This window comes from Nyctereutes procyonoides, unplaced genomic scaffold (assembly GCF_905146905.1).
Source record: "Nyctereutes procyonoides isolate TBG_1078 unplaced genomic scaffold, NYPRO_anot_genome, whole genome shotgun sequence".
In the NCBI taxonomy this organism is placed as follows: domain Eukaryota; kingdom Metazoa; phylum Chordata; class Mammalia; order Carnivora; family Canidae; genus Nyctereutes; species Nyctereutes procyonoides.
In genome coordinates, this window is record NW_026575143.1 from 3642154 (window position 1) to 3661810 (window position 19657).

The following is a 19657-nucleotide window of genomic DNA, read 5'->3' on the forward strand; positions in this document are numbered from 1 at the left end:
GAAAATGTTTAAATATGACTTGGTTCATATCCTCAAAGAACTTAAAATCTGATGAGGCATTAGTAGCAATCCAAGGAATTGAATATGGTCATCAGTATAGGAGACATGCAGATCTAATAAAGAGTCTCAGAAAATCAAAGCCACGCCTAGTTGGAAAGATGAGGAAAATTGTAGCATTTGAAAACTCCTCAAGATTTTTAGTGGTTTAGATAGTGAAGGGCAAGATAATGGGGACTTCTTAGAGGAGGGAAAAGAATGACAGAAAGCTTCCTTCTCCCACCCCCATAAGGAAGTGCTTTATTCCACTTGCCTCTAGCAAAAGGGGCAAAAGAGAAGAGGCTTTGCAAGGCCACGATCTGGAAGGCCTGGCTGGCATGGCTGACAGTGCATGCATGATTCCTAGATGAGCCAGGACTGAATGCTTGGATAAAGAAATGACATGACCTGAAATATACACCTCATGTGGAAAGTATCTTGAGTAATTAATTCTTAAGGGCGGCTCATAACATGGACACAGTTTAATTGCATAAATACATGTCCTTAACCTAGAATGGCTATATTTTTAAGCTAAATTTTGATTATATTATGCAGAATTGAATTATTTCAAGGAAAAATAGGTTATCATTCCTAGACTCCTTGATTGAGGTGTACAATTTTGAAAGGAAAGTAATTAGGGCAGCCCGAGTGGCTCAGCGGTTTAGCACCGCCTTCAGCCCAGGATGTGATCCTGGAGACCAGGGATTGAGTCCCGCATTGGGCTCCCTGCATGGAGCCTGCTTCTCCCTCTGCCTGTGTCTCTGTCTCTCTGTCTCTCTCTCTCTCTCTCTCTCTCTCTGTATATCTCATGAATAAATAAATAAAATCTTTAAAAAAAAAATGAAAGGAGAGTGATTAAAAGGTTTGTTATCAAGTCGCCAATTAAACACTGATTGATACTCTCCGTATGCTCAGAAGCTACTTGGGCCTTCTATAAAGATATAAAAAGATCTGATGCTGTTCCTTGCCTTTGAGGAATTTATAATCTGGCTGTGGATATAAGATTATCAATATTAAAAACATGGAGAGAATAGTTTAGCAGGAAACTCTGTGCTACTTCTTGCACATATAATCCTGTTTCTGAGATGGGAGAGTTTAGAATAAAGACTAGAGTAGTTTGGGAAGTTCTCATGAAGAGTCTTAAACTGGGTTTTAATATTTCAATGGACCTTACTTCCATCAACAGGAGGATGAGGGGCGGCAGGAATGTTCTGAGCAAAGGCAGTGATGAGGATTAGAGAAGAAAACGGATTAGCTGGAGTATACTGTTAGTAAGAGGAAATAAAATTAGATAAACAGGGTGAAACCAAAATGAAAGTCTCCAAAGCTGAATAGAGACTCTGTATATGGTCCTATAAATAATGGAGAGCCATGGAAATTTTCTAAAGCTCTGTCTTTTATTACTGTGGTAAATATACATAACATAATATGTACCATTTTATCTATTTTAAGGATACGATTGAGTTGTGTTATGTACAATCACATTACTGCTCAGCCATCATCACTATCCATCTCCAGAGCTTTTCGTTATCCCAAACTGAAACTCTGTAAGTGTTAAACACCACCTCCCTGTTCTTCTCTCCTACTGGCTCCTGGCAACCACCATTCTACTTCCTTTCTTTATGTACTTGACTATTCTAGGTACCTCATATCAATGAAATCATACAATATTTGTCCTTTTATGTCTGACTTATTTCACTTAGCAGTGGAAGATTTTTGAGCTTAAGAATGATACCGCAAAAAAAAAAATTATGAAAAGTGAATTGGCAATTTTGCATGGTGTAGATTGACAACTGGGGTCTGACAGGCCAGCCAGACCATATAGCACCCTGGCCAGGAGGGCATAGACCAGGATGGTGCTGAAGGAAATGGTGACCACAAGGCAGAGCCAACATACCTTTTTGTTGTTGTTGCTGTTAACAAAACATGACAGGTTTTAGTAGCAGAACAGGAATGCAAAAATGTAAAATGGGGATAAACAAGATGACTAGACAGGAACTAGCTTGGTGGCTCCACTGGTTAAAACACAGAGTTTGATAAAGGGATTCAGTGTCAAGGGAAGAGGACCATTTGGATTTGGACATGGTACATTTGAGATGACAGTGAATATTTGTGTGGAAAGCTCCTAATACAGTTAGAAAGAGGGGTGGGCAGGATAGCATCCTGCTATTGACATTACTGATTTCATATCTCCAGCCTGTCATATGCTGAACTTCTGTTGGGCAGGACCTGTGCTGGATCTAGGGATAGATTCTAGATACCCAAGGGACTGGAACATCAATACTTTGACATTAAATTTGGAAGAACTCAAAAAGGGGGAAATATATGCCCTTATGGAGGACTGTTTTTTATTGGAACATGGGTGTGGGAGAGGGGTTCTGAAAGTATAGAAGGAAGGTTTGAGGGAGGGAAGGCTCTGGCTTAATGTCAAATGATCCAGAGACTTAAAAATGTATGTGAATGGGTACAATGCTCCTATTCAATCTGTGGTATTCTGTTTCTAGGCATGGAGACTCATAGAAAATCATCTTACATCATCTCTTTCCCTCCACCCTCTAGATTATCCTTGCTCTGGCATGCTGGGTATGGTGTCTGGACTTATCTCTGACTCCCAGATAACAGCATCAAACCAAGGAGAGAGAAACTGGATGCCTGAAAATATTCGCCTGGTAACCAGTCGCTCCGGCTGGACACTGCCACCCGCGCCTCACCCATACATCAACGAGTGGCTCCAGGTGGACCTGGGGGAAGAGAAGATTGTGAGGGGCATCATCATTCAAGGGGGGAAGCACCGGGAGAACAAGGTGTTCATGAGGAAGTTCAAGATTGGCTACAGCAACAATGGCTCAGACTGGAGAATGATCATGGATGACAGCAAGCGCAAGGCTAAGGTGAGGTCCAGGGATGAGAGCGGCTGCTGGGGAGGAAGTCTTTTCTCGTGTCGTTGACTTAAATCAAGGGTCTCCAGCATTTTCCTGAAGATATATGACTTTGTATTTCTTTAAGCCATGACATCAATGGAGGTGTTTGATGGTGTTCGTAGGACCCCATCCTAGCGAAGCCAGGAATGAGGTGCTAAAGGTGGTATCTGAGAGCAACACAGAATCGCATATGCTGATCACCTTTCCTTCCTCAGTGGACAGTGGAAAGCTCAACACTCAGGAGACAGGGTGGCCCAGAAGCTGGGGGCTTGGAGGCTGACAGGACAACCCAGTAGAAATTCAGAATCTCTCTGCAGTTTCAAATCGGTTAGCCTCCCCTTCCCCATCCTTTTCCCCTTCTCTCATTCGTCCCTTGTTTAAATGGATTTGTTTGTTTTTACATTTTATTTTATTTTTTTTAAGATTTTATTTGTTCATCAGAGACACAGAGACAGAGGCAGAGACGCAGGCAGAGAGAGAGGCAGAGAGAGAGAAGCAGGCTCCATGCAGGGAGCACAACGTGGGACTCGATCCCCGGTCTCCAGGATCATGCCTCGGGCCGAAGGCAGGTGCCAAACTGCTGAGCCACCCAGGCGTCCCTGTTTTTACATTTTAATTATCATGACATACATGTAACATAAAATTTACCATCTTAACCTTTTCAAGGTGTACGGTTCAGTGGTGTTAAGTACATTAATACTGTTGTGCAACCGATCTCCAGAGCTGTGGCATCTTGCAAAACTGAAACTCTAAACCCACCGAGCAAGAACTCCCATCCCCCTGACCCCCAGCTCCTGGCAACCACCATTCCACATCCTGTCACTATGAATTTGACTTCTCTAGGAGCCTCATATAAGTGAGATCATACAATGTGTGAGCCTTTGTGCCCGGCTTATTTGACTTAGCACAGTATGCTCAAGTTGTAGCATGGGACAGGATTCCCTTTCTTTTAAAGCTGGTTGATGCTCTGCTGTATGCACGTACCACATTTCATGTATCCATTCATCCACGGATGGACACTGTCAGGGCTTCTGCTTTTTGGCTTTTGTGAATAACGCATCAGTATGTTTTTTATTCATTGGAATCTTTTGAAAAACAATTGGCTCTTGACCCAGTGAAAAGAGAGCTATTCCAATAGTCACAACACATGGCATCTTTAAAAAAACAAAAAACAAACAAAAAAAACCAACAGATATTCTTTAGTGATCATGTTTTAGTTAGACTGATAGTCAAACTTAGTTGCATTTCCTGAGCACACACCACCAACCGGGAGAGGACATCCAGGAGTATGTTGGGTGGCCTGAGAGCTGGTTTGAGTTTGAAATAAGTAACACCAGAAACCATCCATTCTGTAAGCACTGTGGGAACGGCCTTCTGCTGATGGTGCTTCTCACACCCAATACAACTGGCTTCCCATCGTGGCCTTTCCATCACTGCTTCTCCCAGGACCTACTCCTTTTGTGAGAAGCTCCCTGCCCACTGGTGGGAATGTTATCCTTGCTCCCACTCCTAAGCGAGTGTGGCACTGTGGCTTGATATGGTGACTCAGGCCAAGGGCGTGGCAGGAAACAAAAGCCTGCCAGTGCAGCCAGCTCCCCCTCCGTCCAGATGTGGGGCTCTGCAGAGACCACCTGTCCCTTACAGGCCGTGGTCACACTAGTGTAGTGGGCCACTGAGAGTTAGGATGCTGTCAGAAATGTAAGCATTTCTCTCCCAATCTCACCCCTGCTTAACTTGTGGTTTCTAAAACATTTCTAGTGGATTTTTTTTTTAATCTACATACAGTTCCTCTCTTTATTGTGTTCATTTTGTTTGCCCCTTTTATGTCTGCCTCTCTTGTTTTGATAAAAGAAAAAGTAAAATAAACATCAAAAACTGGAGTTCCCCTAAGAGCCAATCTTTTCTAGGACAAGGAGCCTTCTGACTTTATCACGAAGTGTGAATGTGCCGCACATCAGCCTCATCCTGGAGCTGGTGCTGTGGTGACGTGTTCTTCAACACGAGAGTTCTATGAGAGAAAGAAAACAAATCACCATATGCTTTGGATAAGATGTCTCATCACCTCTGCAATTAAGTCTAAATTTATCACTCTATTGTAGTACATTGCATATAGAATCCCCCCTGGAAGCCAGCAAACAGTTTTCAATTTTAACAACAACAAAAACTCCATTCATGAGTCTGTGAGATTTTTCTCCTAAAATATTATTTTATCCATTATCATCTTCCTATGATATTTAAAACCACAAAAGCATCTAAATTATTTAACACAGAGCCTCATCTGTGATTCCTGACGTGTCCTTCTCCTGAAATAAAATCTTTAAGATGAAAAAGGACACTGGTAAAACCTTCAGTTTAGGAGCAGTACATATTACTAAATTGTATAATGATATTTAAAACATACTATATTTAAACTTACAAATGAAGGTCACCTGCTTAGGATGTCAAGTACCTTTTTTTTTTTTTTAAGTCTTTATTTATTTATTCATAGACACAGGCAGAGGGAGAAGCAGGCTCCATACAGGGAGCTTGAAGTGTGGGACTCAATCCCAGGACTCCAGCATCACACCCTGGGCCAAAGGCAGACGCTCAACTGCTGAGCCACCCAGGGATCCCGCCAAGTACCTTTTATGTAATACTAGAATGAGTACTGGGTTTTATGAATACAACAGCACTTCGATGGATTTAAAATCCTGTATACCTGCTCCTCACTTCCGACCCTCAAGTAGCATGTGATGGACAAGGTATATCAGAGTATCTGAATTACTGGACTTCTCAGAAGCAGATAGATCTCAATACTCAAAGCCCTCTTCTGCTAAAACATGATTAGTAAAAGGACACCAAGATATTTCATAAACAACCTTACGTTAACAAAGTTAGCCCAGTTCCATATGGCTCTTTACTGCTAATATTCTTCCCACCTCATCACTGACAGCTTTTATAATGTTTTTACATTGTGCTAATTCATTACTCAAGTTAAAATTAGAAAAAGAGCCCAGGATTCCATAACTGCAACTGCTCTTCTCCTATGATTACTGGAGTGCTGTTAACTTAGACAGAACAGGCATGTGTACTAATGTTGTTTTCATTATAATTAGACCTCACTGGTGACACTTAATTGGGCCTCACAATAATGTATGCCAGATTCTCAATTATTGGAAGCAAACGTGTTCTATCAAGAATGCGGAACCCCAATAATGAATTTACTCTTGAAAATAATAGAAGGAATCTTTCAGGGAAAGAAGCAGGTCTATGTTAACCATGTCCCTTTCGGTTCCCGGAGACTTTTCCTTCTAGAACTCAGAGAACCTCTGGTCATGTTACATCCGACCCAATCTATCTTCTCTTACATACATGCCCATTTGGCCCTGATATTTCTGCCACTGAACGATCACATCTTTTGCTGGTTTATGACGTCTTGACTCAACAGTTGGTATAGTCCCTGCTCTTGACTGACATGATCTGGGGCTGACCATCCACTGAATCTAATCTACCCAGTTTGGTGGCCCAAGCAACACTATATTTAAGGAAAAATTAAGGAAACTAAATATGTGACCTTGACTATAGACCTCAGTTTCCCCTTGATTATAGACCTCAGTTTCCCCGAATTTAATGAGATTAGTCTCGATAATTTCTAAGGGCAAAGACACCATAAGGGTGTGGTGCCAGGCACCAGTTAAGACTGCCTAGGTTTGAACCCTGGCTCTAACACTTATTGCACATATACCCATGGGTAATTGCTCAACCTCTCTGTGCCTCATCTGTAAACTGAGGTTAATGATAGAATCTACCTCATGGAGTTGTCTTAAGGATTAAATGAATTCATGTATTTTAAGCACTTAGAACAATGTTTTGTGGCAATAAACATTATGCAATGTTTGTTGAATAATAAGACACTCCTAATGGTAAGGCGATTTGATTTTTCTAACCCCCCTCCCCACCTCCCATCCTGAACAGGATTAAGAATGATGTTGAGAGAAGAGGATATAAGAAGGCTTATCTACTTCTTGCAAAAGTTATTGTTCCATTTTCTTATGATTCCACTCAAGGATTTTGACCTTCCTGTCAATGTGAAAAGGGAACTAAAATAAAGTAGCAGCACTGGCAACGGGTGGCCTGGCTCCGGAAGAATGACACAGCATCTTCACGTTAGGCATGGACTTCAATAAGAGGAGCCCATTCACGCTGCAGTTCAGCCTGGCATCAGGCCCTCACTCGGTAGTTAGGACCCTTGTTATTTTCCTGAGACGAGAAGGTCTTTTATCTACAAATGCCTCCAACTTGTTGTACTGATTCAGTAAATAGTAATTTCAGTGGGTTGGAAACACCCCAGTTCCTAACTAAATAGCTCGTGCACTACACTAAATTTAATATCTCCTCCTCATCTTCCTCCACCTCAAAGAGGCGGTAGAAGTGTCCCTTCTCCCAAGCACATCAGCCTCATGTCTCATTAAATCCTCAGCTTCTGGGATAGCCTCTGCATGTACTCCAAAGTTTCTGAGAAATGACACGTCACTTCTTAGAGAAGCTTTAATTGTTTTTTTTCTTCCCCCTATCTCATTTATGAAAGAAGTGTCAGCCGTTTACCAAGGGGTAGGATGGGGTCTATTTCTCTGCTTTATTAAGCGTCCCAGAGGAGGGACTCTTCTGCCAAAAGGGAGGTTTTATGGATGATGGTGTTTCTCCTATTTCACAGTCTTTCGAAGGCAACAACAACTACGACACACCTGAGCTGCGGACTTTTCCACCTCTTTCTACACGATTCATCAGGATCTACCCTGAGAGAGCTACTCATGGAGGCCTGGGGCTAAGAATGGAGCTGCTGGGCTGTGAAGTGGAAGGTAATTACAATTTCCAGAGTCCCTTCTACTTCCCCACTTCTTAAATCTCTTTCTTCATGCTTTTGTGCCTCTGATGGTGCTGCTGCAAATTGCCAGCTTTTTCCCCTGGGTGAGCCTGCCTCTGCATCTGCTGGTACATGAGGCTCAATATTCCAGCACCCTCCACGACACAGTGCCTTGTGTTGGTTGTTTGCAGAACTCTCCTCAGATTCTGAGTTGCCTCCTTTGATTTTTTTTTTAATAATTTACTGAGGTGAAATTCACATGATATAAAACTCACCATTTTTAAGTGAATAATTCATTGTCACTTAGGAAGGACATGCACAGTTATTTATGCAACCACCACAATGTTAGTCCCAAAACATTTCCATCACTCCAGGGTAAAACCCCACACCCATGAAGCCGTTTCCCCTTGACCCCTGGCAACCACCAATTCCTTTGACTTTCTTAGTGTTGTTTCAGGCTGATGCAGAGAAACAAATCTTTACGTGAGATAATATTATACCTGAACATGCGGTGAAGGTCCGTTTAAGGATATTATTGCATAAACTTATCATATGAAAGTCATACCAAGGACAAATTCATTTCACTCACTGACCTCAGAACTGCACTCAGCTCTGCCTTTTTATCACATAATAAGAGGAATGTTTGAAAAACTGATGCGATGGTTGTTTATTGTACCATAGAATGCTTTTCGTGCATTAGAATTCCCATCTGCCTTAGATTTGGTCATCAATGAGTAACCAACTTTTCCATCCCCATAAAGGTCTTCCTCCAGGCTAGCTCAAAGGATGGCTATTGTTGGTACCCAGATGTTAATCAATCGAGCATATGCTCATGGTTGTTCTGAAGAATGCTTTTTAATATCACCTTCTTGTGGTTTCAAAATTATTTGTGTTTTGAGCTACCCAAATATAATTACATTCTTGAGCACATTAAACATCATAAAACTTTTCTTATGCACTAGAGAATCTTAAGATATAAATCACCATACTGGTGAATAATTCATAGCTACTTTTGTATGTATTTATTTTAAAGCAGGCCATTATCTCCCATTCGTTATTGTGTAGTTGTTTCTGAATCTGGAGTCACTTCTCAGACCTCTGAGTTATCTAGTCACTATCAACCCAGACTAAGAATGACTATGTGCCAGGACTTTGGCAAAGAAACCGAGAAAAAGGAGGGACAAGCAGATTGAAGAGCAACACGGATTTAAGAGGTGGAATGAATGGTTGGTTGAAAAGACTGAGGCTGGTGGCAGTTTGCCAGTTGTAGTGAGGTGGAAATGGTTGGTGAAGAGATTTGCTGCAGATGTTTCCAAGTGCTCACAAAAGTGAGGAAGTTGCCCCGAGCCGCCGTGAGAGAAGTCAGCATCCCGGGAAAGTAATGTCAGAGCTTTTTGACACGATTGGTGAAAGGGAGTGGGCTTTTTTTCCTTCCTTAAAAGGATTAACAGGCCCTTAGTTAGTATCTGCTCTGTGCCTCATGGTCTGGAAGATTCCAAGCCTTGCACGCGTGGCCATCTTTAGGCGAGCATTTATGAGAAACAATTAGAGAATCACAGAAGAGAAAATATATTCAAGCAGTAAAACTGGGAAATAAAAATTATTCACTTTCTACCTTTTCACTTTAAGCCAGGTCCTACCCCGGACCGCTTCCAATGAGGAACTCCACCTCTATAAATACCATAAGGAATGCAAATGAACAGAGAGTTTTAAGTACTTAAAAGTGGCACATAACTCAGTGAAGACAAGCATCTGGAATGTCAGGGAGGATTCTGTTGATTCAGTGATGGCGACAAGTGGAGCCCAGAATGTGCAGACATTTTACACAGTCTACACCGCATGCCTAGACTGTGTACACATTCTCTATATGTGCTGATTTCCTAGTTATTACTGGCGTGTGTTCTGGGCAGTTGGGGAAGTAAAAAATAGCTCTGTTTCTATATTTGTCATAACTCTGCTCACTAATTAAGCACAATAACAAACAGTATCAAATTTTTGTTGAGAAAGAAGCAGTTACCGATACAGTCCTGCTGGCCAGAAGCTCTCAGAGAACAGGCCCCTGCTCTTGGTATCTTGTCTGGTTCTCAGACTTCAAGAAAACTGTACGTTACCTCAGGTTCTGTAAAATGAAACGTAATGCCTAAAACTGTAAAATATTAAACAGATTGCAGGAATGAGTGACAGGCTGAAAATAATAGACCAAACTAAATTTAAAGAACTTCAAAAGCAGTCTTTGATTAATGTTGGCTACCTTTCAACAACAAACTCAGAGATACAGGAATACCTGCCAGGGTTGGAATGTAGTCCGCCCAGCAGTTCAGGGAAAATGACCCCGGGATATCTAAGACAACTCCTCTCAAACACCTGCTGGGGGGGGGGGGTGTCCCAGGTTGAGAAGCTTACTTAAAGGGAAATGGAATCAGTCAAAACAGTTAAAAACAAAACAAAACAGAATAATACTATACTAAGAGAAAATCTTGAGACCCCTTTTTAGGGAAAAGTTATGATACGAACTTAGCAAATGCTAAGAATGTAAAAGAATTCGTGTGACAAATGAGTTCTCTAGCACACTGGAAATGAAAAGACAACCAGTTGAAGCAGAATCTCCATCATCAAAGTTCTCAATTCCAGGGTCATGAATAAATAACCAGTGAGAGAATTCAAGCACTGTTCAGAAAAAGGATGTTTATGTAGATAACAATGTATAAAACGCTAAGGCAGCCTACTCTCCTCAGCAGATATGGATCAAATACCAAACAGAGCAGTCCCCAATGCACTCTGCCAAATCCAAGTATATTTAGCTCCTGAAAGAGAGGCAAACCATGCTCCCAGCCTGCTTAGGACGGATTAGAGTTTTCTGCAAAGGTGTTAGCAGATTCCAAAGCCAGAGCCCTGCGAATACATTGCAGAGGTGTGAGATCATAATCCTTGGATCTTGTTTCAGCACCTACAGCTGGTCCAACCACTCCCAACGGGAACCTGGTGGATGAGTGTGATGACGACCAGGCCAACTGCCACAGCGGAACAGGTGATGACTTCCAGCTCACAGGTGCAGAAACCATCTTCATCCCATTGCTGTGCCATTTCAGTCATATTGTGGTTGAGACCTGGCTAGACATTTGTTTGTGTTTGCATAACTCCTCCTCTTCCTGGCTGGCGGTGGTCCTGTGGTGAAGGAGCTGCCGATGCATCCTTTCTTGCCCGGTGCCGACCTGCCACCGCCATTCAAAGCAATCATCTAAGCCGTGTTCAGAGCCAGAGGCTAGGATGCTTTTAATCAAATACAGATTTCTCCATGGCTAAATGTGCTAAACTCATCCTCATCTTCAAAGCCCCACCCCCGTAACACATGCACCACCCATACATAACCACACACTTTCGAATGTTTATTTTCATTTTCTAACTAAGTTAAGATGTTTGGAGTGGAACCTTTACCCAACTAATCGATTAAATCAGGCTTATATTCAAAATGCAGCTTTTAAGTTAGAATTTTGTAAATCATTTGACATTAAAATTTACAAAGGCAGAATTAGTTGTTATTTCACATCAGGAACAACTAGCAAATGTATCCGGGAGGTTGTGTGCCAAATTCCTCACTAATTAAGAGTATTACTCCATAGCATTTTTAAAACCCTCAGAGAGAGACCTCGTCTTCTACTGGGAGTGGCAGAGGAAATATTAGGCAATTGGGGAAATGGGATTGTACCACTTGGAAAAGGGCCAAGGTGGTAGGATTTTCACACTATTGTGGCCAAAATCACCGTAGGACCTTTACTGCCACCTGGGTAAAAATGCAGTTTCATATAGCATCTGACTCTCATTTTAGATTAAACATGAGCCCTTGGCTGCAGATCTATATTTCTGTCCAGAAGGGACTCAGCCAGCCCACATAATTAATTTCCATGGGCAAAAACTGAAGGCGTTACCATGTCACTTCATAACAGTGCCATGTTATTGGCTAAGGCATTAATGTAAAATCTGGAAGGATACACCCCACTGTACATTTCCAATTACTTCAAAAGCTCTCCTCTGAAGTGACGAGAGAGCTCGGCACTCAGATAAATAAGGGGTAAAATCTAGCTCAGAAATTCAGTGCCTTGAACCAGGTTTCCATTTAAATCCCAGCTCCTAAGGCTGTCTCCCTCCAAGTTCCCAGGATAATTGCTTATAGCCATAGGGCCAATAAATGTTACTATGGGTTTTTGAAAACAAATCTTGTCTGTAAGTAGCCACGAGCCACAAAAATTAATTAATGCGGAGGCATTTTCTTTGTGCGATGTCAAGTTCAACTGAAAACCCTACAGCTGGTGTGAACAACAGAGTACCATTCTGTGAACCAGGCCCTGTGGAACTTTCCCTAGATTGCTTATAAACAGCCTGCCACAGACCTCAGGACTTTTGTGGGCTCTGTCACACATCCGTAGTGAAATTCCTCATAAAAAAGAACGACTATAGTCATCACAGTATATACCCTTTCAATTGCCCTCTTGTGGAGAGGGTTCTTTTCTTTATAAACCCTAAAGTGGTCAGTTAATATTGATTAGAAACAAAGCCTCAGATTTACTCCTCGTATCAGAACAACCAACCTTCTCATTTTTGCATCAGTTCATGACTGAATCAATTGAAACTAAAGCCCTTGAATGAAACAGGGCAAGTATGTTAGCCTGGAGGAAATTATGTATGGCAACAAGTAGCACACCACAGAAAATGGGTCATTTATACTGGAAACACTGACAGTCCTTTAAAAGGATAGGGTTACAGTTTATCTACAGCATTTAAAATCTTTTCTTGGTTAGATAGAAATGAGGTCTACTTTTTTTTTTTTATGTATTACCATGGCAAAGAAAAAGTCATTTTCTCAAGCCAGACCATTTGTCTCAATTTTTCTATAAATACATGCATATATTAAGAACTTCCAGAGATCTTGATAATGCCTGTTCCATGCTCTCATCAAGAAGAGATGATTTCAGAAAGAATCTCATGTTTCAAATTTATTTATTGCATTAATGGCCATTTTGGATTGTGTTTTTGTCTTTGGTTTTTTGTTTTTGTTTTTGTTTTTTTACTTATTTTGTTTTATGAAGCTATTTGTTATCCTTTCTCTGAGAAAGGGCATGCTCATGTGTAAACGTTTTTGTGAGAAGCAAAAGCCTCCCCTAACCCAGGTGTCCTCTCACATGGGAATGGTTCACATCCTAGGCTCTCACACAGCTCTGCACCGTCCTTGCTCCTCCTGTTCCAGGCTTTACTGTTGGAGCCTCAAACTTGGCACGTTGAGTGTAATGGAGCCAAACAAAAAGCATCCTCACTTTAACCCTGTTAGGAGGGAATGTGGAAGTCAGGATGAAATTAGGATGAATGCTCTCTCTCGTGCGGTATTTGGTTCTTTCATGCAGATGGTGTCACTTTAATGTCTCCTCCCGGGGTGACAGCTTTGAATATAGTGGGAAATAAGGACTTTAGCAAAATGCTCATTACTTACAAACAACACTGAATTTCAGGTGAACTGTACTGAACGTATGGAAATGAGCAGAGGTTTCGCTCTCTTCCATACTTCCTTGCCGAGATGAAAATTCACCCCTGAAGTTACTCATTTGCAAATGCCTTTGAAGTCAATAGATAATGCAGTCGGTTCCAAAGGCACCAGAAGGCCAAATTTCACATTGGATCTGGGTGTACCCAACAGCAGAATTTGGTTCCCAACCTATAACAAAACTGATAATGCATATCGGTTTTAAAAAGTGAATTTTCACCTTGAGTCTTTGTCCTGTAAGACCACCGGGAACAGAACGCTAATGTATGCTGGCCTCTCTCCAATTCTGCCATTATAGATTCACCTTCTTAACCCATAATATATATAATTCCTTCTTCCTAGCGCCTGCCTCATTGAGGCCAGGCACACGTGTGACCACTCATCCAGCATATTTACCGGGAGAGCAAGGGTAACATGACTTGGTGCTGCAGTCAATTAGCTCCAAAATCTTCATACCATCCCAAGAGCACGATTTTACAGCTCTCTGCTTTGTAATCTGGATGATTTCTGATCTGTGGAAGCTGCAGGGTAAAACTAGGGCCTGGCTAGAATAGAGATGATCACACAGATCTTTATTGAACAAAACTATTGGATAAGGCATACAGTGGCACCTTATAAGCTTCCTTCAAAGCTTCCCATGATACTCATGAGCCCACCCCATGCCCTTCCCCAAAGGGCAACTCTTGGGGTGACAGACAGATGATCTCTGACCATAACAGATACACATAAGGAGAAATGGCTTTCTCAAAACATCCAAGTAATGAACAGCAAACCAGTGTGTCCCATACTCAGTGGCTTATAAGACTCACCTGAGAAACTTTAAAAAATTCAGATGCCAAGGCCTTACCTCTGGAAATTCTGGTTCTGTGAGGCCTGGGGAGGATTCGTGGATTGACAACTACAGCTTCAAGGCGCTCAGGTGACTCTTATGGTTGACAAGTTCCAGAACACTACTTTAAAACAGTGGTTTAATGAGCAGAAAATGGAAGCGCCAAGATGCAAAACAAAAGAGGGTGAGTCACATGGTTCTGTCACCAGGAATCCCAAAGTTGACCCCAGCTGATTGGAAGCCCCCAGTGTCCAGGGTATTGTTTCGGCCATCTCCTAGTGCTCCAGGCCTATGAGGCAGTGTGTGTCCCTTTGCCTTTTTCTGTGGTTTCTCCAAATCACATAGTGCGCAGAATATTTGTCCTCAGGGACACTAAACAACTGCAGCAGCTGAAGAAAGGAGGAGCTGCTGCTGCCCACGTCAGCTTTCTGATTTTAAAACAGGTTGTGGGGAGCAGCCCTGCACGTCCCCTGAAGGCTGGCACCTGAGACCTTGGGAAGCTGTCTGCGGCTTAGAGGCCCAGGTCAAGTTTAATTCCTAAGTCACTGAGGATGTGTGGAGGCTTTTGCTTCTCACAGTTAGAGTTGTGTAGCACACTTAGCCTGGGAACCAGGGCATGCCCTTAGAACCGAGTCTCAAACTCTCCATACCACCTGGATGCTTGGTGAATGCATGTGTCAAGTAAAAAATCGTGGCTTATTTGCACTTGATCTTGTGGTGGGCAAAATCCAAGTAAAAAGACAACCACAGGGGGAATGAAAGGAAGGATTTTCTCTGGGAAATGTTTACCTCTAACAGATGTAGGAAGCATATAGCATTTCATTACTGTGTATTATCCACAAAGCTTCCTTTTCCTGATTTTTGTATGTTACTTATTTTTTGTTTTGCAGGTGGTACCACTGTGCTGACCACAGAAAGGCCAACCGTGATAGACAGCACCATACAATCAGGTAGCAAATCAAACAGAAAACGGGGTAGATTTCGTGTGCGCCCCCCCTCCCCCCCTAAAGTAGCCACATTAGCCGGGCTTCTCTGTTTCGGTTTCTCTCAAAGTCCTAGAAGAGAGATGCCACGCAGCATCTGGTCTCCAAGCATGAGCCATAAATATTGCTTTCCTTCCATCCACATGTATATGCAGCAGGGAGTGAGGTTTCCTTCTCCATCAGTAATTGCCAAATGGTGACAATCCCGGCTCTCGAGGGAAGGAACTGGATAACATACTTTGTTTAACGCAGCACATCTAGGACACGGACTGTGTTTGCAAACTCCAGGAGAAGGAAATCTCGCAGGCAGCAGCCTGACTATTTATTTTCATCACAATTCTACAAAACCGAGACAGGCAAAGTTTGTCAGTTTTGCCTGCCACGGAGCTGGCAGATTGACAACAGCGTTTCCAGTGGGCGTGCGGCGAAACGGGGTGCGTGCGGGGAGCCAGGGCTGTGATGGTTGCGCCCTCGGGGGGCAGCCCCTCCGTATCCTTTTATTCATAGATGAGCCTGATGACTACAAACCCCTGGCTGCCTGTTCCTCGGGGCCAGCCCGCAGTTCAGTGGCAGCCTCCCCGCCCCCATCCTTTGTGTTTCCTTAGCGCTCTGCAGAATTCCTCCCCACGGACACAGGACGCACACGGAGGGAAACGGTCAGTGTGAGCAATCAGAGGGTTTAAATACTTTAAAGTTAATCATTAGAAGAGGGTGAGCAGGTCAGTTTTCCAGCTTCCCCCATTTCCTTTGCCGAAGCTCACTGAGCTTGGCCTCCGCAGTCATTTATTAATGGGGCATGTGGTGTGTATCAGTGTTTCCTCGACAGTATGACACTCCCCGGCGAGGCAGAAAGCAGAAAGGCCTGCTCTAATTAGTATGCTCCTTAAAGAACACTATCACCGTTGACCTGATTAAACTGCAAAACAAACTTCTCTTCCCTTGAACTTCACCCCGAGTTCCCCTGCCCTGTGCTCAGGTGGGTAGAATTCCTGTGACCTCGCAGCTCACGCACCCCCAGCTGCCAAAAGGTGAAACAGAAGAGGTTCTGTTCCCCTGAATTCGGAAAACACGACAGTCCAAGGGACATCTTTTCGAGTTACGAGCGTTACGAGCTGTGGCCTTCGGGGGTTGCATCACCACCCTGGTGGCCTCTCGCTGGCATCCTGCCTTTCCCGGAGGGTCCTCTGCCTTGTAGGGTGCATCTCTGTGGAGTAACCATCAACTGGCTCTCTGGGACCCTCCGTAATAGGGAAGGGGGCCAAGGTGACAAGCTGAAGTTCATTGTCACTTTCTGGCTAAGCCAGGGTTCAGGACAGTTCAGTGATCTAGGGATCATTGAAAAACGTTAAGTGAGCCAGAGCTCTGGAGACAATGGGAAGGTATACACCAGATTCCACAGTGAGATAATGTCCCCTGGACGCTAAAGTTCAGCAGCGACTTCGTGAACGCATTTGGTTTGTGCTTGAGTTCAAGGGCCAGCCTTATACCCCATCCCGTGGGCTGACTGTAGTCAGGGCACAGATGTATAGATCCTGAACCAGTAAGACCCACAGCCACCACCATCTGATCCAGTCTATGGCAGACCACAGAACTTACTGATAGAGGGTGTCTGCTCCCATTTTGAGTTCCACAGGCAGCCCAGAGTCCTTTATAAATCACTCGATTTCTTGTTTTTCCATGGCCTGAGTCATGAATCTGCCTCCCCGTCTTTGTGGATGATGGACCGTCTGATCTTCCTTGAGGAGTTCTGTACATTATCGCCTTCTGACCAAGTCAGAATAGTTCGTGAGGCCCTGAGCGTGCATCAAGTCAGAGGCCAAGTCTAACTTTGAGGTGTTCACCCAGTGGTCGGACCCACCTCTCTGATAATTTGATCCATACTATTCTGCAGGTTTCAGATTCTTCAGGCATCTTTACAGGCAGTATATTGAACTTCTAAACTTTCATCCAATCTGATTTTGCTGAAGCCATTATAGACTCAGATTAAGACTCACTTAAGATTTCATTTTTGAGGATCCTTATCAATATAATAAACTCGTGGGCATATAATATTCGTATACTGATTTGATGCATCTGATTGTAATCAGATGCATCAAAGCCTATTGATACTCTACCAGAAAATGATGAGAAACCCTGCATTTTCAATCCAGCTCTCCCTGCTGAACTTCTCTCGCTCTGAGGATCTTCAGAGGCTCCTAGAGCAGCTCAAGGTCTGTTGGCAACCTGTGACTGCATGGGCCTGAGCTCCTCCACTTATTTGGCCTGAAAGACCAGTCTGAGAGTAAGCTAGTTAACATCTTCAAAAGAAGTTTGGAATACCAGATTCCAAAATTAAATCCTTGTGCATATACGGTGCTAATGATTCAAATGCCAGCAAGATAGTTTCCACGAACACAGCTGGTACTGGCACACAGCGGCTATAAATTTGTTTTAAGTTCAGAATATAGTTTCCTGCTATTTTTAAGAGTCAAGAAGGGATTTAGCCAGATTATTCCCAATGAATTTAATGAGAATTGTGCAGCCACAGGGCCTGGGTAATATTTTGAAGACTGAAAGGTCACTGGTCCTATACATGTATTTCATTCATCAGTTTGCTTTTTTTTTTCCTCTTTCTCTCTCCCCCTTTCTCTTCTGCTTCTGTTCTTCTTTCTTCCTCTCTTTCTTTCCATTTATTTCCTCCCTATAAATGTGTGTGTGTGTGTGTGTGTGTGTGTGTGTGTGTGTGTGTGTGTGTTATGGTTTTCACCTGTAGCCTTTCTGGCCAGGCTTGCATTGTCAACATTTTCTTACTCCTAACCCCTCCCCCACCATATGCATGGATTAAAAAAAAAAAAAAGGAAAGAATATTTCTTTTAAATTAACAAGATTTCCATAGATTATATGACTAGGGCAAGAAGATGAAAGAGTAGCAAAATACAAAACATTAGAGCAGATCATCTTGTTAAAGTCGTAGGATTGGAGAAAACATGAGAAGGCCAATGTGGCCCACCGCTCAACGCAGCTGCAGAAATGCTTGAGTCCTCCTTTCAAAGGAGGCTGTCCTATGTCCTGGTCATTAGCAACACATCCAAACTCATATATTTTATGATGTCACCAGAATATTAAGAGCCAAAATAATGCATGGTGTGGTTTCTATTCTGTACAATAAATTTAATGTATTAAGCAGAAATACAACCAGAAGTGTGTGTGCTGTAATGGCTCGCTGCCCTCCTGCATGTGCATGTCTTATAAAGTACATTGAAGGAGGAAACCCAAAACCACACACATATTAACATTTTCCAATATTAACATTTTCTAACATGAGATTATGCAACAGTACATTCCAGTTTCATGGGTGTTGGCATCCAAGGTTGCTCAACCATTCAGTGGCTGTTCAATTGACTGTAGTTCATCTGCATAATTCAATCTTGCTGCTCAAGAGTGTGGTAAATTTTGGAGAGGATTTCTCATGCTTTATAAAGCCCTATTTCATGGCTATGATAAGCTAGACATGAAATATCTCTCTCCGGTGACACCATAGCTGTGAAGTACAGCCCTTTCCCACTAACTGAAAGTGCACATGTTATACACAACTTGTGGCTCGCTAGTTACTTTTCCCAACTGGCTCTGCGCCCCCTTTGGGAGGTCTCATTGTCATTGTAAGGGAGAATCCATCCTGCTCGGTTTTGACATTCCTTCCAAAATTCTCCATTAGCATTTGCAAAGGGTTCCTTGGAAACTAAAAAATGCAAAGTAAATCATCCTGATCTCTTAAGTAAATCTTCCCATTAAAATCCCTCGGGCCCTTGTGGAAGTGGGGGAGGGGTCAGGCTGCCAGAAGAAAGCAAGTTTGTGTTGTGTTCAACACAGACCAAGTTAAAGAAAAGATCAAAACAAGATAGGGACTCCGCCTGACCCTACTACAGCGTACCATACTATACCTCCCTTATTGTACATACAGAGTTGTTTTGAGACATATTCAAGATCAATTGGCAAGATGTCCTAGGCACCTTTCTCTCCGTTTCAATGCTGCCATCTTGTGGACTACCCACACTCAATGAGAAGCAGTGACCTTCCTTCATTAGAGAAAACAGCCACTTTGTGTGTTTAATTTTATATAGGGGGAAAGACTGGGGCTGACAGAAGCACAAGAATTTTATCTTTAAGATTCTTTTAATTATTAGCTTCAGTTTACTGAAAACAAATTCCAAGCCACAATGATTTCATTTCTTTCACATTTAAAAAGTTAAGTTACTTCTTAAAAGGGGTGGGGGGCTGGAGTAAAAAATAAAGCTATAGAGGCTTTTAAAAACACCACAGTCAAATAGCACCTTGTAGAACACACAAGACAAATCATTCCTGAGAATCCATTCATACTGTTTTCAAATTCCAAGAGAAACATTTTTTTGAACATTAAAAATTTTTTTTAAGTGGACAGCTCTTTAAAACTGCCTTGGCAATAAATAAATAAATAAATAAATAAATAAATAAATAAATAAATAACTGCCTTGGCTTTTACATGAACTCGCATGA

The 19657-nt window shown here is 42.5% G+C and overlaps 1 protein-coding gene across 5 annotated transcripts in view; it reads left to right on the plus strand.

The window, feature by feature from the left end:
* NRP1 (neuropilin 1) overlaps positions 1-19657 on the plus strand; it is a 136820-nt gene that overhangs the window by 104111 nt on the left and 13052 nt on the right. For 3 of the 5 annotated variants that reach the window (XM_055308647.1, XM_055308646.1, XM_055308648.1), the window contains 4 exons: positions 2596-2927; positions 7651-7795; positions 10745-10849; positions 15053-15112. In XM_055308647.1, the coding sequence (XP_055164622.1) occupies positions 2596-2927; positions 7651-7795; positions 10745-10849; positions 15053-15112 (642 nt within the window). The remainder of the gene's footprint in view (positions 1-2595; positions 2928-7650; positions 7796-10744; positions 10850-15052; positions 15113-19657) is intronic. The other 2 variants (XM_055308649.1, XM_055308650.1) reach the window with 1 other exon arrangement.